Source organism: Hyla sarda, chromosome 10 (assembly GCF_029499605.1).
Source record: "Hyla sarda isolate aHylSar1 chromosome 10, aHylSar1.hap1, whole genome shotgun sequence".
NCBI classification, from domain to species: domain Eukaryota; kingdom Metazoa; phylum Chordata; class Amphibia; order Anura; family Hylidae; genus Hyla; species Hyla sarda.
Window position 1 is genome coordinate 84,199,747 of NC_079198.1, and position 23,013 is coordinate 84,222,759.

At 46.9% G+C, this 23,013-nt stretch overlaps 1 protein-coding gene across 3 annotated transcripts in view; it reads left to right on the top strand.

Annotated features, from left to right (window-relative positions):
* The window catches only part of LOC130294631 (carotenoid-cleaving dioxygenase, mitochondrial-like), a 151,032-nt gene that overhangs the window by 105,788 nt on the left and 22,231 nt on the right, over positions 1–23,013 (top strand). For all 3 annotated transcript variants that reach the window (XM_056544779.1, XM_056544778.1, XM_056544780.1), the window contains 2 exons: positions 696–907; positions 22,576–22,691. In XM_056544779.1, coding sequence (XP_056400754.1) covers positions 696–907; positions 22,576–22,691 — 328 coding nt within the window. The remainder of the gene's footprint in view (positions 1–695; positions 908–22,575; positions 22,692–23,013) is intronic.

Genomic DNA, 23,013 nt, shown 5'->3' on the forward strand with positions numbered 1-23,013 from the left:
CTGTCCCACGCCTTCTCAGCAGTCAGCGAGGTAGAACCGTTGCTAGTGGATACGACCTGGTTGCTACTGCCGCAGCAAGACCATCCCGCTTTGCGGCGGGCTCTGGTGAAAACCAGTAGCCTCTTAGAACCGGTCCACTAGCACGGTCCACGCCAATCCCTCGCTGACACAGAGGATCCACTACCTGGTAGCCGAATCGTGACACGTACTAATTTGGTTAAAAAGTTTGTGATTTTTTTTAAGCGCAACAATAATATAAAAGTATGTAATAATGGGTATCATTTTAATCGTATTGACCCTCAGAATAAAGAACACACGTCATTTTTACCATAAATTGTACGGCGTGAAAACGAAACCTTCCAAAATTAGCAAAATTGCGTTTTTCTTTTTAATTTCCCCACAAAAATAGTGTTTTTTGGTTGCGCCATACATTGTATGATATAATGAGTTATGTCATTACAAAGGACAACTGGTCGCACAAAAAACAAGCCCTCATACTAGTCTGTGGATGAAAATATAAAAGAGTTATGATTTTTAGAAGGCGAGGAGGAAAAAATGAAAACGTAAAAATGTAATTGTCTGAGTCCTTAAGGCCAAAATGGGCTGAGTCCTTAAGAGGTTAAGTCTGAATGACATTGCATGTGGATTAGACCAGACTTCGCTGTTGATTAAGGTTGTCATTTTCTTTTTGACAGATTTAACCACTGGTTCGATGGGATGTCCCTTATGCATAAATTCACAATTGAAAATGGAAATGTAACCTACATGAGCAAGTTTCTTCGAAGTGACTCCTACAAGTCAAATGAAAGTGAAAACAGGATTGTGGTTTCTGAATTTGGCACTGTGGCAATGCCGGACCCCTGTAAGAGCATGTTTCAGCGCTTTGTGTCTATGTTTGAAATGCCAAGTAAGTACCTTTAATAGCAACTTTGCCATATACAATAGAAGCCTCCTAGACACATTTTTATATAGCATCATACTGGTTGAGGATGATAAGATTTAAGCAAGTCAGCAGACTTAGATAAAGAGGTTTTCAGTGAATAAATCTGTTCATGATACATGGGGATTATGGATGTCAGACTGGAGAGCCTTTATGTGCCAAAATGAAGAGGATTTTTGTAAGATTGACTCCCATCCTGGCAGGCCTTTCCGTTTCATGGATGACCATTAACTTGAATGACTGGCATGTGATTCTCTATTTATCTGGAGCAGCAGAGAAGGTATACAGTAGTCTGTAGCTTATACAAGAAAACCATTTTCTTAGTATGGTAAAGAAGATGTGCATCAGCTGGAATTTGTTGGGGAATATGGCAGCAAGAGATTAGTAATTCATCACATAAGATATAATGACAAAAAAATAGTACACTTATTAAGAATGAAAATAAAGCACTGATAAGGAGTTGTTAGAATCCAATGAAACTTTATATGTGTGAATGTAATTATGATATATGTAAGTGATTACAGTGGTCCCTCAAGTTACAATATTAATTGGTTCCAGGACGACCATTGTATGTTGAAACCATTGAATGTTGAGACCAGAACTCTATGGAAACCTGTTAATTGGTTCTAAAGGCACCAAAAGGTCATCCAAAAAATAGGAAAAAGTGAGAATTAAAGAAAAATAAGTAGATAACTAATACAGATAAAGCAAATCCTTACATATAAAAGTAATAAAGATCTGCTGGGAGCTGTAATCACTGTCTATGTCAGTGTTTTCCAAGCAGGGAGCCTTCAGCTGTTGCAAAACTACAACTCCCAGCATGTCCGGGCATGCTGGGAGTTGTAGTTTTGCAACAGCTGGGGGCACCCTGCTTGGGAAACACTGGTCTATGTAGAGGACAGGAGATTCTTCGGGGTCCTGTACAGTACACGCAATGTCCTAAAAAAGTAACATGGAGTCGCCCTTACATGGTGTCCAGAGGAGCAGGTAACCCAGGTACAGGTAAAGTGTACAGAACATGTAATACCTTCCTGTACTGTAGGGGGCGCTACCAGACACCAGTCAGTGCATACACTTCAGTAATACAGGTAAAGAGTACAGAACATGTAATACTTCCCTGTACTGTAGGGGGTGCTACCAGACATCTGTCAGTGCATATGCTTCAGTAATACAGGTGTTTTACCAGTGAATGCTCATTCTGATTGGTCGGTTCTTCCAGCCATTGACACGTTTCACAGATCTGGACTGTCCGTAGCATTGTATGTTGAGTCTGGTTTCAACTTACAATGGTCCAGAAAAGACCATTGTATGTTGAAACTATTGTATTTTGAGGCCATTGTAAGTTGAGGGATCACTGTACAATATTATGACAAAAGGATAAGTTTATTGGGAAAAACCGTACTCACATTAAATGCTGGATTGGTGATAAATCTAGCAATGGAAGTGTTACAATCTGGCAAAGACATTCCTGGGAAACCATATCTGTGTGTGAGCAAGCCTTATCCTGCAATCTGACATTTTTATCTGTGCGCATTTTTTGCCAATGGGTGTAGTTTATCACATGTTAAAATAATATGACAAATAGATAAATATCAATCTAAAAGTAAAATTCATCCATAAACATTATACACATACAGTATTGTGGTGATTGTCATGTGATTATTTGTACAACAGTCATACTTACAGTGGGAAGAACAAGTATTTGATACAGTACCGATTTTGCAGGTTTTCCTACTTACAAAGCATGTGGAGGTCTGTAATTTTTATCATAGGTACTCTAAACTGTGAGAGATGGAATCGAAAACAAAAATCCAGAAAATCACACTGAATGATTTTAAAAATATAAATGTATATTTTATTGCATGACATAAGTATTCGATACATCAGAAAAGCATAACTTAATATTTGCAAACCTTTGTTTGCAATTACAGAGATCAAACGTGTCCTGTAGTTCTTGACCAGGTTTGCACATACTGCAGCAGGAATTTTGGCCCACTCCTCCATACAGACCTTCTCCTGATCCTTCAGGTTTTGGGGCTTTTGCTGGGTCTTTCTGCTCCCTCCAAAGATTTTCTATTGAGTTTAGGGATGGAGACTTGCTAGGCAACTCCAGGACCTTGAAATGCTTCTTATGGAGCCATGCCTTAGTTGCCCTGGCTGTGTGTTTGAAGTCGTTGTCATCCTGGAAGGCTCAGCCACGACCCATCTTCAATGCTCTTACTGAGGGAATGAGGTTGTGGGCAAGATCTTGCCATACATGGTGCCATCCATCCTTCCCTCAATAAAGTGCAGTCATCCTGTCCCCTTTGCAGGAAAGCAGCCCCCAAAGAATGATGTTTCCACCTCCATTTGTTACGGTTAGGATGGTGTTCTTGGGGTTGTACTCATCCTTCTTCTTCCTCCAAACACGGCAAGGGGAGTTTACACCAAAAAGCTCTATTGTTTGTCTCATCAGACCACATGACCTTCTCCCATTCCTCCTCTGGATCATCCAGATGGTCATTGGCAAATCTTAGACGGTCCTGGACATGAACTGGCTTGAGTAAGGGGACCTGGCATGCACTGCAGGATTTTAATCCATGACGGCGTAGTGTATTACTAATGGTTTTCTTGGAGACTTTGTTCCTAGCTCTCTTCAGGTCATTGACCAGGTCGTTCCGTGTAGTTCTTACCCCCCTCACCTTCCTCATGATCATTGATGCCCCAGGATGTGACATATTGCATGGAGCCCCAGACTGAGGGAGATTGACCGTCATCTTGAACTTCTTCCATTTTCTAATCATTGTGCCAACAGTTGTTGCCTTCCCAAGCTGCTTGCCTATTGTCCTGTAGCCCATCCCAGCCTTGTGCAGGTCTACAATTTTATCCCTAATGTCCTCACACAGCTCTCTGGTCTTGGCCATTGTGGAGAGGTTGGAGTCTGTTTGATTGTGTGGACAGGTGTCTTTTATACAGATAACTAGTTCAAACAGGTGCAGTTAATACAGGTAATGAATAAAGAAGAGGAGGGCTTCATAAAGAAAAAATAACAGGTCTGCGAGAGCTGGAAATCTTACTGGTTGGTAGGCGATCAAAAACTCACAGTATGTCATGCAATAAAATGCAAACTATTTTTTTTCTTTTAAATAATACAAAGTGATTTCCAGTTAATTTTTTTTTATTTTTTTTTAAAGATTCAGTTTCTCCCAGTTAAAGAGTACCTATGATAAAAATTACAGACCTCTACATGCTAAGTAGGAAAACCGGCTCTTTTTTTAATCACCCTATTATGTTTTACTACTTAAAAAAACAAACAAAAAATACAATGCTTTAAGTTGCACTATTCTGACTCCTATAAATATTTTTTATTTTTTCATCTACAGAGTTGTGGGATCATTTTTTGCACCAAGATCTGTAGTTTCTATCTGTACCATTTTGGCATAGATAGGACTTTTGAATGGGACACAGCTACAGTACCTAACACAGCCGCAACGAATAGTACTTTGTGTCCTAGTATGAGTGCATGAATGCAGTGCTTCGCTTAAAGGGGTACTCCAGTGGAAAACTTTTTTTTTTTTTTTTTAATCAACTGATGCCAGAAAGTTAAACAGATTTGTAAATCACTTTCATAAAAAAAAAAAAAAAAAAATCTTAACCCTTCCACTACTTATTAGCGGCTGTATACTACAGAGGAAATTCTTTTCTTTTTGGATTTCTTTTCTGTCACGACCACAGTGCTCTCTGCTGACAACTCTGTCCATTTTTGGAACTGTACAGAGCTGGAGAAAATGCCCATATCAGCCATATACTGCTCTGGATATTTCCTAAAATGGACAGAGGTGTCAGCAGAGAGCACTGTGGTCGTGACAGAAAGGAAAGAAAAGAATTTCCCATGCAAGTATACAGCTGCTAATAAGTACTGAAAAGATTAAGAATTTTTAATAGAAGTAATTTAAAATCTGTTTAACTTTTTGGCACCACCTGATTTAAAAAATAATAATTCCACTGGAGTACCCCTTTAAGTGCTGCAACCACTTTAAACAGCTGATGTGCAAGGATATTAAGAGCTGAACCCCTACCAATTTTATATTGATAGCCTATCCTAAGGATAGCCCATTGATTTTTAAAACCCAGGTAACCCCTTTAACTTTTTGCACTATACCATTTAATTGTATGTTAAACAATCATGGTCCTAACACTGAACCTTGAGATACACCATTTATAACAGTACAGGGTGGGCCATTTATATGGATACACCTTAATAAAATGGGAATGGTTGTTGATATTAACTTCCTGTTTGTGGCACATTAGTATATGTGAGGGGGGAAACTTTTCAAGATGGGTGGTGACCATGGCGGCCATTTTGTAGTCGGCCATTTTGAATCCAACTTTTGTTTTTTCAATAGGAAGAGGGTCATGTGACACATCAAACTTATTGGGAATTTCACAATAAAAACAATGATGTGCTTGGTTTTAACGTAACTTTATTCTTTCATTAGTTATTTACAAGTTTCTGACCACTTATAAAATGTGTTCAATGTGCTGCCCATTGTGTTGGATTGTCAATGCAACCCTCTTCTCCCACTCTTCACACACTGATAGCAACACCACAGGAGAAATGCTAGCACAGGCTTCCAGTATCCGTAGTTTCAGGTGTTGCACATCTCGTATCTTCACAGCATAGACAATTGCCTTCAGATGACCCCAAAGATAAAAGTCTAAGGGGGTCAGATCAGGAGACCTTGGGGGCCATTCAACTTGCCCACGACGACCAATCCACTATCCAGGAAACTGTTCATCTAGGAATGCTCGGACCTGACACCCATAATGTGGTGGTGCACCAGCTTGCTGGAAAAACTCAGGGAACGTGCCAGCTTCAGTGCATTAAGAAGAAAACACATCATCATGTAGGCCACTGGATATGCAAAATTGCTACATGATGATGTGTTTCCCTCTTTATGCACTGAAGCTGGCACAGTCCCTGAGTTTTTCCAGCAAGATGGTGCACCACCACATTATGGGTTTCAGGTCCAAGCATTCCTGTACTTATTAGCTGCTGAATACTACAGAAGAACACAGAGCTCTCTGCTGACATCTCTGTCCATTTTATGAACTGTCCAGAGTAGGAGAAAATCCCAATAGCAAACATATGCTGCTCTGGTCAGTTCCTAAAATAGAGCAATGTGTTCCAAAAAGAAAATAATTTCTTCTGTAGTATTCAGCAGCTAATAAGTACTGGAAGGATTAAGATTTTTTAATAGAAGCAATTTACAAATCTGTTTAACTTTCTGCACCAGTAGATTAAAAAAAAAAAAAAAAAGTTTTCCACCGGAGTACCCCTTTAAGCCTCCTTGTTCCTTCATACAGTAAAAATGCCCCTTGTGCCCTTGTGAAATAATATTGGTTCTCCTATATAGAAATAATGGCCTCTGTGCCCGTATATAGTAACAATGCCATCTGTGCCTCCATACGGTATTAATGCCCCCTGTGTCCCCATATAATGTCCCCTGTCCCTTCATATAGTGATAATATCTCCTATGTCCCTATATAGTAATACTGACCCATGTGACCCCATATAGTAATAATGTCCCCTGTGCCCCAACAGAGGATGCAGATGCGGTGAAGAGGGACAGTTATGGTGATGGTTAGTGGGCTGAAGATTGAAGTGAGTGGGTCATCTTTAGAAGCTGTGCTGCCGTGTGCCTACTCAGTTTGAATGGAACATTGTATATGAAATGTAATAACCTTATTAGATTACTATTCACATGTCCTACTGTAAATACTGATGGGACAGAGAATCAGATTACTGTAAAAAGAGCAAGAACATTTTGTTTGGATCAATTAAATTTAAGAACATTTAATGAAAGAACATGAGAACTAGTTCCCAAGCAGCCTTGTCATAGCAAATTCACATTGGTTTTTGGAGCTTTTTAGTATTCATTACATGCCCTCAGATAAGAGATTACTGTGAAATGTATTATTGGTATTACACCAGTCTGTTTTGCTCAAAAATGTACCGTATATACTCGAGTATAAGCCGACCCGAGTATAAGCCGAGACCCCTAATTTCAGCCCAAAATCCCAGGAAAAGTTATTGACTCGAGTATAAGCCTAGGGTGGGAAATACCTCATCCCCCCCTGTCATCATCCAGACCCGTCATTAACATCCTCATCATCCCCTTGTCATCATCCCACACATCCCCCCTTCATCATCCCCTTGTCATCATCCCACACATCCCCTTATCATCCCACACATCCCCCCTTCATCATCCCCTTGTCATCATCCCACACATCCCCTTATCATCCCACACATCCCCCCTTCATCATCCCCTTGTCATCATTCCACACATCCCCCCTTCATCATCCCCTTGTCATCATCCCACACATCCCCTTATCCCACACATCCCCCCTTCATCATCCCCTTGTCATCATCCCACACATCCCCTTATCCCACACATCCCCCCTTCATCATCCCCTTGTCATCATCCCACACATCCCCCCTTCATCATCCCCTTGTCATCATCCCACACATCCCCCCTTCATCATCCCCTTGTCATCATCCCACACATCCCCTTATCATCCCACACATCCCCCCTTCATCATCCCCTTGTAATCATCCCACACCCCCCCCTTCATCATCCCCACACCCCCCCCCTTCATCATCCTCTTCTCATCATTCGCCCTCAGTGGTCTTCAACCTGCGGACCTCCAGAGGTTTCAAAACTACAACTCCCAGCAAGCCCGGGCAGCCATCGGCTGTCCGGGCTTGCTGGGAGTTGTAGTTTTGAAACCTCCGGAGGTCCGCAGGTTGAAGACCACTGCGGCCTTCAACCTGCGGACCTCCAGAGGTTTCAAAACTACAACTCCCAGCAAGCCCGGGCAGCCATCGGCTGTCCGGGCTTGCTGGGAGTTGTAGTTTTGAAACCTCCGGAGGTCCGCAGGTTGAAGACCACTGCGGCCTTCAACATCATCCAGCCCCCTCTCACCCCCTTTAGTTCTGAGTACTCACCTCCGCTCGGCGCTGGTCCGGTCCTGCAGGGCTGTCCGGTAAGGAGGTGGTCCGGTGAGGAGGTGGTCCGGGCTGCTATCTTCACCGGGGGCGCCTCTTCTCCGCGCTTCCGGCCCGGAATAGAGCCGTTGCCTTAACAACGACGTATCTGCGTCGTTGTCAAGGCAACGTGACTATTCTGAGGCCGGGCCCGAAGCGCTTAGAAGAGGCCTCCCCGGTGAAGATAGCAGCCCGGACCACCTCCTCACCGGACCACCTCCTCACCGGACAGCCCTGCAGGACCGGACCAGCGCCGAGCGGAGGTGAGTACTCAGAACTAAAGGGGGTGAGAGGGGGCTGGATGATGTTGAAGGCCGCAGTGGTCTTCAACCTGCGGACCTCCGGAGGTTTCAAAACTACAACTCCCAGCAAGCCCGGACAGCCGATGGCTGCCCGGGCTTGCTGGGAGTTGTAGTTTTGAAACCTCTGGAGGTCCGCAGGTTGAAGACCACTGCGGGTGGGGGAGTTCACTCGAGTATAAGCCGAGGGGGGTGTTTTCAGCACGAAAAATCGTGCTGAAAAACTCGGCCTATACTCGAGTATATACGGTAATTATTTTTTTATTTTTATTTTTTGCCACTTTTCATAAAAGTTTCTGGATCCTAGTTGGAAGGAGAGTGTTGTCCACAGTTTTACTTTAATAATGCCAGAAAGGGACTTAAAGTATACTGTAAATCTACACCAGCTACTGTAGATTACAGATTGTGTGACAGCCACAGATGGGCCAAATTTATTAAAACGTGTGCACCTTTTATTGGATTCGCTGCATTTTGCTCTAGCACACTTATGTTGTCTAAATAAATCTTCCCCATGTGTACATCTACAAATGGTTTACCAGTTATGCCAGCTCTACTTAGCATGTTAAAGGGATACCCTGCTGATTTTTTTTTAAATCAACTGGTGCCAGAAGTTATACAGATTTGTAAATTACTTCTATTTTAAAATATGAACCCTTCCAGTACTTAGCTGTTGTATGTTCTACAAAAATGTCTTTTCTTTTTGAATTTCCTTTCTGTCTGACCACAGTGCTCTTTGCTGACACCTCTGTCCATTTTAGAAACTGCCCAGAGTAGGAGCAAATCCTCTTAGCAAACCTATCCTGCTCTGGACAGTTCCTGACATGGACAGAGGTGTCAGCAGAGAGCTCTGTGATCAGACAGAAAGGAAATTAAAAAAGAAAAGATCTTCCTGTGAATTATACAACAGCTGATAAGTACTGGAAGGATTAAGATTTTTAAACTGAAGTAATTTAAGAACCTGAATATATATATATAGAGGGAGTGGAGCTCACAATACACACAACACAAGGTTAACTGTGACCCTCTCACCCAGGAAGAGGGAACACATGGAATAAGTAAAAATAAAATATTCACAGTCCTCAATGTTCTACCCACCAAGGGTATATGATGGAAATAATAAAAATATAAAAGATATAAAATATGCAAGATATAAAAGAGGAAATATTTATTTATTTCCTAAAATATTAAAATATTTTACGCAGGGACCTTGCGTTATTAAATTATATAAAACCCAAAACACAATCATACATAAGTCATAATGTCACGATGCCGGCTGGCAGGAGGTGGATCCTCTGTGCCAGAGAGGGATTGGCGTGGACCATGCTAGTGGACCGGTTCTAAGTCACTACTGGTGTTCACCAGAGCCCGCCGCAAAGCGGGATGGTCTTGCTGCGGCGGTAGTGACCAGGTCGTATCCACTAGCAACGGCTCAACCTCTCTGACTGCTGAAGATAGGCGCGGTACAAGGGAGTAGACAGAAGCAAGGTCGGACGTAGCAGAAGGTCGGGGCAGGCAGCAAGGATCGTAGTCAGGGGCAACGGCAGGAGGTCTGGAACACAGGCTAGGAACACACAAGGAAACGCTTTCACTGGCACAATGGCAACAAGATCCGGCGAGGGAGTGCAGGGGAAGTGAGGTATACATAGGGAGTGCACAGGTGAACACACTGATTAGAACCACTGCGCCAATCAGCGGCGCAGTGGCCCTTTAAATCGCAGAGACCCGGCGCGCGTGCGCCCTAGGGAGCGGGGCCGCGCGCGCCGGGACAGGACCGACGGAGAGCGAGTCAGGTACGGGAGCCGGGGTGCGCATCGCGAGCGGGCGCCACCCGCATTGCGAATCGCATCCCGGCTGGAGGCGGTATCGCAGCGCACCGGGTCAGTGGATCTGACCGGGGCGCTGCAGTAGCGAGAGTGTAGCGAGCGCTCCGGGGAGGAGCGGGGACCCGGAGTGCTCGGCGTAACAGTACCCCCCCCCTTGGGTCTCCCCCTCTTCTTGGAGCCTGAGAACCTGAGGACCAGACTTTTGTCTAGGATATTGTCCTCAGGTTCCCAGGATCTCTCTTCAGGACCACAGCCCTCCCAATCGACCAAAAAAAAGGTTTTCCCTCTGACCTTCTTGGAGGCCAGTATCTCCTTTACGGAGAAGATGTCCGAAGAGCCGGAAACAGGAGTGGGAGAAACAAGTTTGGGAGAGAAACGGTTGATGATGAGTGGTTTAAGAAGAGAAACGTGAAAGGCATTAGGAATACGAAGAGAAGGAGGAAGAAGAAGTTTGTAAGAGACAGGATTAATCTGGCACAAAATTTTGAAGGGACCAAGATAGCGTGGTCCCAATTTGTAGCTGGGAACACGGAAGCGGACATATTTAGCGGAGAGCCATACCTTGTCTCCGGGAGAAAAAATGGGGGGAGCTCTTCTTTTCTTATTAGCAAACTTCTTCATGTAAAGCTTCATGATGAAGCCTGTAAAAGAGAATTTTGGGTCTCTTTCCATATGGTGGAAAGATCACGAGTTACTTCATCCACAGCGGGCAAACCAGAGGGCAAGGGAGTAGGGAGGGGGGGGAAGAGGGTGACGGCCGTACACCACGAAAAATGGGGATTTGGAAGAAGATTCAGAGACTCTGAAGTTATACGAGAATTCAGCCCATGGTAGAAGATCTGCCCAGTCATCCTGGCGGGAGGAAACAAAATGCCGTAAATAATCACCCAGGACCTGGTTAATTCTTTCTACTTGCCCATTGGATTGAGGATGATAAGCAGAAGAAAAGTTTAATTTAATCTTGAGTTGTTTACAGAGAGCCCTCCAGAATTTTGACACGAATTGGACGCCTCTATCCGAGACGATCTGCGTGGGCAACCCGTGAAGACGAAAAATGTGTACAAAAAATTGTTTTGCCAACTGAGGCGCTGAAGGAAGACCCGGAAGAGGAATAAAATGTGCCATCTTGGAAAATCGATCAACGACCACCCAAACAACAGTGTTGCCACGGGATGGGGGTAAGTCTGTAATAAAGTCCATACCAATCAGAGACCAAGGCTGTTCGGGGACAGGCAGAGGATGAAGAAGACCAGCGGGCTTCTGGCGAGGAGTCTTATCCCGGGCACAGACAGTGCAGGCCCGCACGAAATCAACAACATCCGTCTCCAGAGTCGGCCACCAATAGAAACGAGAGATGAGTTGCACGGATTTCTTGATGCCCGCATGGCCTGCGAGATGGGAGGAGTGACCCCATTTGAGGATTCCGAGGCGTTGGCGTGGAGAGACGAAGGTCTTCCCTGGAGGAGTTTGCCTGATGGAGGCTGGAGAAGTGGAGATCAGGCAGTCAGGAGGAATGATGTGTTGCGGAGAGAGCTCTACTTCCGAGGCATCCGAGGAACGAGAGAGAGCATCGGCCCTAATGTTCTTATCGGCAGGGCGAAAGTGAATTTCAAAATTAAACCGGGCAAAGAACAGAGACCACCTGGCCTGGCGAGGATTCAGCCGTTGGGCAGACTGGAGATAGGAGAGATTCTTGTGATCGGTGTAAATAATAACTGGAAATTTTGATCCCTCCAGCAGATGCCTCCATTCCTCAAGTGCTAATTTAATGGCCAGTAGCTCTCGATCCCCGATGGAGTAGTTCCTCTCCGCCGGAGAGAAGGTCCTAGAAAAAAAACCACAGGTAACAGCATGCCCGGAAGAATTTTTTTGTAGAAAAACCGCTCCAGCTCCTACTGAGGAGGCATCAACCTCCAATAGGAAGGGTTTAGATGGGTCAGGTCTGGAGAGCACGGGAGCAGAAGAAAAGGCAGACTTGAGCCGTTTAAAGGCGTCTTCCGCTTGAGGAGGCCATGACTTAGGATTGGCATTCTTTTTGGTTAAAGCCACGATAGGAGCCACAATGGTGGAAAAATGTGGAATAAATTGTCTGTAATTGTCACGATGCCGGCTGGCAGGTAGTGGATCCTCTGTGCCAGAGAGGGATTGGCGAGGACCGCGCTAGTGGACCGGTTCTAAGTCACTACTGGTTTTCACCAGAGCCCGCCGCAAAGCGGGATGGTCTTGCTGCGGCGGTAGTGACCAGGTCGTATCCACTAGCAACGGCTCACCTCTCTGACTGCTGATGATAGGCGAGGTACAAGGGAGTAGACAGAAGCAAGGTCGGACGTAGCAGAAGGTCGGGGGCAGGCGGCAAGGTTCGTAGTCAGGGTGGATAGCAGAAGTTCTGGTACACAGGCTTTAGACACACAAAACGCTTTCACTAGGCACAAGGGCAACAAGATCCGGCAAGGGAGTGCATGGGAGGAGGTCAGATATAGTCAGGGACCAGGTGGAAGCCAATTAAGCTAATTGGGCCAGGCACCAATCATTGGTGCACTGGCCCTTTAAGTCTCAGGGAGCTGGCGCGCGTGCGCCCTAGAGAGCGGAGCCGCGCGCGCCAGCACATGACAGCAGGGGACGGGAACGGGTAAGTGACCTGGGATGCGATTCGCGAGCGGGCGCGTCCCGCTGTGCGAATCGCATCCCCAACGGCCATGACAGTGCAGCGCTCCCGGTCAGCGGGACTGACCGGGGAGCTGCAGGGAGAAAGACGCCGTGAGCGCTCCGGGGAGGAGCGGGGACCCGGAGCGCTAGGCGTAACAGTACCCCCCCCCTTAGGTCTCCCCTTTTTTTTGTCCGGTGACTGCCTCCCCTGGGATGAGGACACCGGGAAGGAATGGATGGTTTCCTCAATGGCAGGCAGTACAGCAGGAGTAGGAATGGGGAGGGAGGGCAGAGGGTGAAGCTTGGCACGGGGCAGGGAGACACAAGGACGGGAGCCATGAGGGGACACAGAGGCTTGCCTGAAGGGACTGGGAGGGGGGGAGAGGCATTTTCTGTGGCAGGCAGAGTCCCTAACGACCTTAGGGGGACCGGATACAGGAGGAACCACAGGGTCACGGCAGGGAGTACTGGGAACCGGTTTAAGGCAGTCCTTGGAACAAGAGGGACCCCAACTCTTGATCTCCCCAGTGGACCAGTCCAGGGTTGGGGAATGGTGTAGAAGCCAGGGTAGTCCAAGGAGAATTTCGGAAGTGCAATTGGGAAGGACCAAAAATTCAATTTTCTCGTGATGAGGTCCGATGCACATTAGGAGGGGCTCCGTGCGGTAACGCACGGTGCAATCCAACCTGGCTCCGTTGACCGCGGAAATGTGGAGTGGCTTGACAAGACGGGTCACCGGAATGCGGAATTTATTCACCAAGGACTCCCGAATAAAATTCCCAGAGGCACCAGAGTCCAGGCAGGCCACGGCTGAGAGGGAAGAGCTGGCTGAAGTAGAAATCCGTACAGGCACCGTGAGACGTGGAGAAGCCGACTTAGCATCAAGAGACGCCACACCCACGAGAGCTGGGTGCGAGCGTGCGTTTCCCAGACGTGGAGGACGGATAGGGCAATCCACCAAAAAATGTTCGGTACTGGCACAGTACAGACAAAGATTCTCTTCCTTACGGCGATTCCTCTCTTCCAGGGTCAGGCGAGACCGATCCACTTGCATGGCTTCCTCGGCGGGAGGCCTAGGCGCAGATTGCAGTGGAGACTGTGGGAGAGGTGTCCAGAGATCTAAGTCTTTTTCCTGGCGGAGCTCTTGATGTCTCTCAGAAAAACGCATGTCAATGCGAGTGGCTAGATGAATGAGTTCATGCAGGTTAGCAGGAGTTTCTCGTGCGGCCAGAACATCTTTAATGTTGCTGGATAGGCCTTTTTTAAAGGTCGCGCAGAGGGCCTCATTATTCCAGGATAGTTCAGAAGCAAGAGTACGGAATTGTATGGCGTACTCGCCAACGGAAGAATTACCCTGGACCAGGTTCAGCAGGGCAGTCTCAGCAGAAGAGGCTCGGGCAGGTTCCTCAAAGACACTTCGAATTTCCGAGAAGAAGGAGTGTACAGAGGCAGTGACGGGGTCATTGCGGTCCCAGAGCGGTGTGGCCCATGACAGGGCTTTTCCAGACAGAAGGCTGACTACGAAAGCCACCTTAGACCTTTCAGTAGGAAACTGGTCCGACATCATCTCCATGTGCAGGGAACATTGCGAAAGAAAGCCACGGCAAAACTTAGAGTCCCCATTAAATTTGTCCGGCAAGGACAGGCGGAGGCTAGGAGTGGCCACTCGCTGCGGAAGGGGTGCAGGAGCTGGCGGAGGAGATGATTGCTGCTGAAGTTGCGACTGAAGTTGGTGCACAATGGTGGACATTTCCGACAGCTGGTGGGTTAGATGGGCGATCTGTCGGGATTGCTGGGCGACCACCGTGGTGATATTAGAGATATAAGGCAGAGGGACCTCAGCGGGATCCATGGCCGGATCTACTGTCACGATGCCGGCTGGCAGGTAGTGGATCCTCTGTGACAGAGAGGGATTGGCGAGGACCGCGCTAGTGGACCGGTTCTAAGTCACTACTGGTTTTCACCAGAGCCCGCCGCAAAGCGGGATGGTCTTGCTGCGGCGGTAGTGACCAGGTCGTATCCACTAGCAACGGCTCATCTCTCTGACTGCTGATGATAGGCGAGGTACAAGGGAGTAGACAGAAGCAAGGTCGGACGTAGCAGAAGGTCGGGGGCAGGCGGCAAGGTTCGTAGTCAGGGTGGATAGCAGAAGTTCTGGTACACAGGCTTTAGACACACAAAACGCTTTCACTAGGCACAAGGGCAACAAGATCCGGCAAGGGAGTGCATGGGAGGAGGTCAGATATAGTCAGGGACCAGGTGGAAGCCAATTAAGCTAATTGGGCCAGGCACCAATCATTGGTGCACTGGCCCTTTAAGTCTCAGGGAGCTGGCGCGCGCGCGCCCTAGAGAGCGGAGCCGCGCGCGCCAGCACATGACAGCAGGGGACGGGAACGGGTAAGTGACCTGGGATGCGATTCGCGAGCGGGCGCGTCCCGCTGTGCGAATCGCATCCCCAACGGCCATGACAGTGCAGCGCTCCCGGTCAGCGGGACTGACCGGGGAGCTGCAGGGAGAAAGACGCCGTGAGCGCTCCGGGGAGGAGCGGGGACCCGGAGCGCTAGGCGTAACAGTAATAATTGGCGAACCCCAAAAAACGTTGGATAGCACGGAGTCCGGAGGGGCGTGGCCAATCTAAGACGGCAGAGAGTTTGTCTGGATCCATTTGTAGTCCCTGGCCAGAGACCAAGTATCCTAGGAAAGGAAGAGATTGACATTCAAACAGACATTTCTCCATTTTGGCATATAGTTGATTGTCACGAAGTCTCTGAAGAACCATGCGGACATGCTGGCGGTGTTCTTCTAGGTTGGCAGAAAAAATCAGAATATCGTCCAGATACACAACAACACAGGAATATAAGAGATCACGAAAAATTTCATTAACAAAGTCTTGGAAGACGGCAGGGGCGTTGCACAGGCCAAAGGGCATGACCAGATACTCAAAGTGTCCATCTCTAGTGTTAAATGCCGTTTTCCATTCATCCCCCTCCCTGATGCGGATGAGATTATAAGCACCTCTTAAGTCCAGTTTGGTAAAGATGTGGGCACCTTGGAGGCGATCAAAGAGTTCAGAGATAAGAGGTAGAGGGTAGCGGTTCTTTACCGTGATTTTATTAAGACCGCGGTAGTCAATGCAAGGACGTAGGGAGCCATCTTTTTTGGACACAAAGAAAAATCCAGCTCCGGCAGGAGAGGAGGATTTGCGGATAAAGCCCTTTTTTAAATTTTCCTGGATGTACTCAGACATAGCAAGAGTCTCTGGGGCGGACAGAGGATAAATTCTGCCCCGGGGTGGAGTAGTGCCCGGGAGGAGGTCAATAGGACAGTCATAAGGCCTGTGAGGAGGTAGAGTCTCAGCTTGTTTTTTGCAAAACACATCAGCAAAGTCCATATAGGCCTTAGGGAGACCGGTTACAGGGGGAACCACAGGGTCACGGCAGGGAGTACTGGGAACCGGTTTAAGGCAGTCCTTGAAACAAGAGGTACCCCAGCTCCTGATCTCCCCTGTGGACCAATCCAGGGTTGGGGAATGGTGTTGAAGCCAGGGTAGTCCAAGGAGAATTTCGGAAGTGCAATTGGGGAGGACCAAAAACTAAATTTTTTCGTGATGAGGTCCGATGCACATTAGGAGGGGCTCCGTGCGGAAACGTATGGTACAGTCCAATCTTTCATTGTTAACACAATTGATGTAGAGGGGTCTGGCGAGACTGGTCACCGGGATGTTGAACCTGTTCATGAGAGAGGCCAAAATAAAATTTCCTGCAGATCCGGAATCCAAGAAGGCCATAGTAGAGAAGGAGAAGGTAGAGGCAGATATCAGCACAGGCACCGTAAGACGTGGAGAAGCAGAGTTGACATCAAGGACTGTCTCACCTTTGTGCGGAGTCAGCGTACGTCTTTCCAGGCGGGGAGGACGGATAGGACAATCCTTCAGGAAGTGTTCGGTACCGGCACAGTACAGGCAGAGATTCTCCATGCGGCGTCGTGTCCTCTCTTGAGGTGTCAGGCGAGACCGGTCAACTTGCATAGCCTCCACGGCGGGAGGCACAGGAACGGATTGCAGGGGACCAGAGGAGAGAGGAGCCGGGGAGAAAAAACGCCTCGTGCGAACAAAGTCCATATCCTGGCGGAGCTCCTGACGCCTTTCGGAAAAACGCATGTCAATGCGAGTGGCTAGATGAATGAGTTCATGTAGGTTAGCAGGGATTTCTCGTGCGGCCAGAACATCTTTAATGTTGCTGGATAGGCCTTTTTTAAAGGTCGCGCAGAGGGCCTCATTATTCCAGGATAGTTCTGAAGCAAGAGTACGGAATTGTACGGCGTACTCGCCAACGGAAGAATTACCCTGGACCAGGTTCAGCAGGGCAGTCTCAGCAGAAGAGGCTCGGGCAGGTTCCTCAAAGACACTTCGAATTTCCGAGAAGAAGGAGTGTACAGAGGCAGTGACGGGGTCATTGCGGTCCCAGAGCGGTGTGGCCCATGACAGAGCTTTTCCAGACAGAAGGCTGACTACGAAAGCCACCTTAGACCTTTCAGTAGGAAACTGGTCCGACATCATCTCCAAGTGCAGGGAACATTGTGAAAGAAAGCCACGGCAAAATTTAGAGTCCCCATCAAATTTATCCGGCAAGGATAGTCGTAGGCCTGAAGCGGCCACTCGCTGCGGAGGAGGTGCAGGAGCTGGCGGAGGAGATGATTGCTGAAGCTGTGGAAGTAGCTGCTGTAGCATCACGGTCAGTTGAGACAGCTGGTGGCCTTGTTGCGCTATCTGTTGTGACTGCTGGGCGACCACCGTGGTGAGGTCGGCGACAACTGGCAGAGGAACTTCAGCGGGATCCATGGCCGGATCTACTGTCACGATGCCGGCTGGCAGGAGGTGGATCCTCTGTGCCAGAGAGGGATTGGCGTGGACCGTGCTAGTGGACCGGTTCTAAGTCACTACTGGTGTTCACCAGAGCCCGCCGCAAAGCGGGATGGTCTTGCTGCGGCGGTAGTGACCAGGTCGTATCCACTAGCAACGGCTCAACCTCTCTGACTGCTGAAGATAGGCGCGGTACAAGGGAGTAGACAGAAGCAAGGTCGGACGTAGCAGAAGGTCGGGGGCAGGCAGCAAGGATCGTAGTCAGGGGCAACGGCAGGAGGTCTGGAACACAGGCTAGGAACACACAAGGAAACGCTTTCACTGGCACAATGGCAACAAGATCCGGCGAGGGAGTGCAGGGGAAGTGAGGTATACATAGGGAGTGCACAGGTGAACACACTGATTAGAACCACTGCGCCAATCAGCGGCGCAGTGGCCCTTTAAATCGCAGAGACCCGGCGCGCGCGCGCCCTAGGGAGCGGGGCCGCGCGCGCCGGGACAGGACCGACGGAGAGCGAGTCAGGTACGGGAGCCAGGGTGCGCATCGCGAGCGGGCGCCACCCGCATTGCGAATCGCTTCCCGGCTGGAGGCGGTATCGCAGCGCACCGGGTCAGTGGATCTGACCGGGGCACTGCAGTAGCGAGAGTGTAGCGAGCGCTCCGGGGAGGAGCGGGGACCCGGAGCGCTCGGCGTAACACATAAAATACAATGCAATATCAATTATAGTGTGGGGTGTCCACCTGCAAGAAAAATACAAATAAATGGTGTGTCCACCTGAAATAAAAAAACATCCACCTAAAAGGTGATAGTGTCTACTCAAATACAGAAAGATCCGCCTGTGGAGGGTAAGATTCTATCACTCAATCTCAGGGTGTCAAGATGCACAGTTCCACAGGATGGCAATAGAAAATGTGAACATAGACAATTTCCACTACTTTCCTCAATTCCACTCGCTACTTAGATGGATAAGAACAAATCTGTAACGGAAAATATTAACAACCTGTTCTGGCACAATGTGCCACTCACCGCTCCATGCCGGGGCTGCGGGTCCTTCACCGGAGCTCTAACCAGCAGTAGTAGATGTCACCAAACAGCCGTGCGCCTGCAGGAGCGGAGAGTCACGGCTGTTTGGTGACATCTACTACTACTGGTTAGAGTTCCGGTGAAGGACCCGCAGCCCCGGCATGGAGCGGTGAGTGGCCCATTGTGCCAAAACAGGGCGTTAGTATTTTCCGTTAGAGATTTGTTCTTATCCATCTAAGTAGCGAGTGGAATTGAGGAAACTAGTGGGAATTGCCTATGTTCACATTTTCTATTGCCATCTTGTGGAACTGTGCATCTTGACACCCTGAGATTGAGTGATAGAATCTTACCCTCTACAGGCGGATCTTTCTGTATTTGAGTAGACACTATCACCTTTTAGGTGGACGTTTTTATTTCAGGTGGACACACCATTTATTTGTATTTTTCTTGCAGGTGGACACCCCACACTATTATTGATATTGCATTGTATTTTATGACTTATGTATGATTGTGTTTTTATATCATTTAATAACGCAAGGGCCCTGCATAAAATATTTTAATATTTTAGGAAAGAAATAAATATTTCCTCTTTTATAACTTGCATACTGGCATTGATTTCCTTCATATACCCCTGGTGGGTAGAACATTGAGGACTGTGAATATTTTATTTTAATTTACAAACCTGTTTAACTTTCTGGCATCAGTTGATTTAAAAAAAAATGTGAAGTACCCCTTTAACTTCAAAATGTAAAGTATTCCTGTCACTTTAAAAAACTTTTCACATGTCACACAGACATGTCAAAAGTTTTCATCAGTCAGGGCCTTGGTGTTTAGACCTCCACCAAACATTGGATGACTGAGCACATTACCCCCCAGAGAGAGAGACAGAGAAACAATGACAGAGAGGGAGAGAGCGAGTGCGTCTGGGTCTGGTTTGTGGTCTGTTTTAGTTTAGGGCCTGTCATCTGAATTTATTTGTGTTGCTACAGAGACTGGGGATGACTTCAGAAGTGAGAGACCAATGATGTCTAAGCAGCAAGCTCTGCAGTTGTCAAGAGTTTTTATGACAGTCTGGGCCTGATGGAGAAGGAAAAGTAGAGTGAATGACAGATCTGTCATCTCTCCTGATGTGATACGGTCTGCAGCGTCTGTGTAAAGCTGGGATCAGCTGGGGCGGATCCAGAGTCTAGTCTTGGGAGGGGCATTATTAGAGTACTTTGTGTTGGCGGACAGAAAATAAGGTGTTGCTTAAGGAACTTACAATATTATTAAATGTATCATACAGTCCTAACCTTGTTTAAGACCCTAAGGCCTTGCTCACATGTCAGAATAATAATCAAATATACCAATTGCCACAGAATGGGAAAGTGCTAAAGAAGTTTTTACCATTTAAAACTACAGCTCCCAGTATGACCTAAGCAGCGGTAAGGTTATGCTGGGAGTAGTTGTCTCACCCATCATAACTTCAGAACTTACAAGTGACTACAGCTCTGATGGGACAGTCAGGCAGCATAGACAGTGATATCAGTGACTACAGGTGACGTCTTCTCTATAGTCTTTTCTAATCTAATTCAGATGGTACATACCACCAGTATTTGTTCCAGCTAAATCTTCTCTCTGCAGAACTTGATGCCCAAATGGCTCCTCACTATGTCAACGGATTCTGATCCTCTATCTGAAAACAATAATTATTATAATATAGCAAACACAGTATTCTTTGAATATAATATTGGCACACCCCCTCTGAATATAATTCTGACAAACTGTACCCTCTGAATATAATGCCACCACACACCGTACCCTCTGAATATAATACCGCCACACACCGTACCCTCTGAATATAATACTGCCACACACTGTACCCTCTGAATATAATACTACCACACACTGCACCCTTTAAATATAATACTACCACTCACTGTTCCCTCTGAATATAATACTTCCACACACTGCACTCTCTGAATATAATACTAACACACACTGCACCCTCTGAATATAATACTACAACACACTGTGCCTCTAAATTTAATACTACCACACACTGGGCTCTCTGAATATAACTTGCTGTGCAGTGCACCCTCTGAATACAATACACCGTAATATATTGTGGCCCATAAAAACCATCCCAGAAATTCCTCATAATATACACTATACCTCTGAAATGCAAAACACTCTGTGCCTTCACATATAGTAATAATGACCCATCCTGTGCCCCCACTTTTAATAATTTTGACTCGTCCTGTGTGCCCCCCTCATAATAATTATGTCCGTCCTATTCCCCCTCTAAATAATAATCATCCCCTCTGCCCTGTAACCCTAAAATATAATTCCCCCTGTGCTGTGCCCTTCATATATAATGCCCCCGTTCTTTGCCCCTCACATATAATACCCCCATCATCCATCCCTCAAATATAATGCCCCCATCATGGGCCCCTCATATATAATGCCCCCATCATGCGCCCCTCACATATAAGGCCCTCTGTGCTGTGCCCTCCACATATAATGCCCCCGTTCTTTGCCCCTCACATATAATGCCCCCATCATGCACCCCTCAAATATAATGCCCCCATCATGCGGCCCTCATATATAATGCCCCCATCATGCGGTCCTCATATATAATGCCCCCATCATGCGCCCCTCACGTATAATGCCCCCTGTGCTGTGCCCCTCACATATAATGTTCCTGTCATGTGCCCCTCACATATAATACCCCCTGTCCTGTTCCCTCAGAGGGTAGTATATGTGAGGGGCACAGCACTGGGGGCATTATATGTGAGGGGCACAGCACAGGGGGCCCCCTGTCATGTGCTCTTCACACATAATGCCCCCTGTGCTTTTAACCCTCACATTAAATATTCCCTTATCTCTGCCCCCCAAGTAAAATTCCAAGTTAAATCCCCCCACCCCTCCTCCTGTACGATATAGTGCCCCTAACAGTGTAACATATTCTGTTCCCCTGGGCCCTGAGCATACAGTATGCGAGCCGCGGGGACGCCAGTGTGATGATGTTACCTCATCGCGCCGGCCTTCCATGGATCACATCCCTGCGGCTCACACGCTGTGTACTCACTCAGTGTGTGGAAGGTTAGTGAATGGTGGAACGGGAGCTTACAGCTTCCGCTCCACCATGCTAGAGTATGGGGAGGCGAGTGGGGCAGCGATCTCGGGGGGGGGGGGGGGGGGGTTCGGTTGTCCCATTGCCCCCCTCCCATGGATCCGCCACTGGGATCAGCACCATGTGGTCAATGTACAAGGGGGATATTGGTCTGTGTACAGTGTTTTTTTTTATTCAGTATAGTGGTGTTATCTAGTCACTGCAGTAGTAATATGTTGTCCTGGTGTGGATGAAATATTTTCAACACCAACCCATGAAATAATCTTGCATGCACCCTTACAATTGGGAGAAAAAGAATGCTTGCCCAGGGTTCAATCATAACTAAAGATGGACCTAAACATATTGGGGGAGATTTATCAAAATCTGTGTAGAAGAAAAGTTGCTTTTTTAGCTTGTCCTTTGTTCCCTTTATTATAATGTTGTAAGATGATCAATTAATTTTATGCCTTGTGGATTTCTGTGCTACCCATCATGTAAAGTGAGATTTCACAATAAATTTGGAGGAAGATTTATCACCGGAGTAGAGGAATAGTGGTGCAGTTGCCCATAGCAACCAATCAGATCACTTCTTTCATTTTTAAATTGGCCTCTGAAAAATTAATGAAGCCATCTGCTATGGGCACCTGCACCACTCTTCCTCTACACAGGTTTTGATAAATTCACACCTTTCACTTTTTACAGAAACTGCGGCCGTAATAAAAACAAAAAAAGGCATCTGTATTACACTAGTGTGAACCCAGCCTTATGAAAATATTGCTGAATACATAAAACTTAAAAGAAAATCTGAACCCTGGTGTATTAATCTATTAATTCTATATTTTCATTTTATTTTATTTTTAGAAGCAACTGATAATGGGAATGTTAATTTTGTGAAATACAAGAAGGATTACTTTGTTAGCACAGAGTCAGCTTTGATCCGTAAGGTGGATTTAGCAACATTAGAGACAGCAGAAAAGGTGAGTTACCTTGTTTCTAACATATTTCTAACATGCATAATGATATTTCATTCTTAAAGTGGACTGGCAAAATAAAAAAAAATTATAACAACAGCCTGCTAGGGGTATAAAATAATAAAACTATAACCACCTTTTCCATCTCTGGCGTTCCAGTTCGCCCCAATCCCTCTGTTTACTTCCCCTGATAATGCGATGTCCAGACTCTCCTGATGATGTTCCAAACATACTGCAACCTCAGTGAATAGCTCCAATGTGTTCAGGACGTACACCAGGAGAGTCAGGACAGTATGTTATCATGGGAAATATATAGAGGCACTGGGGT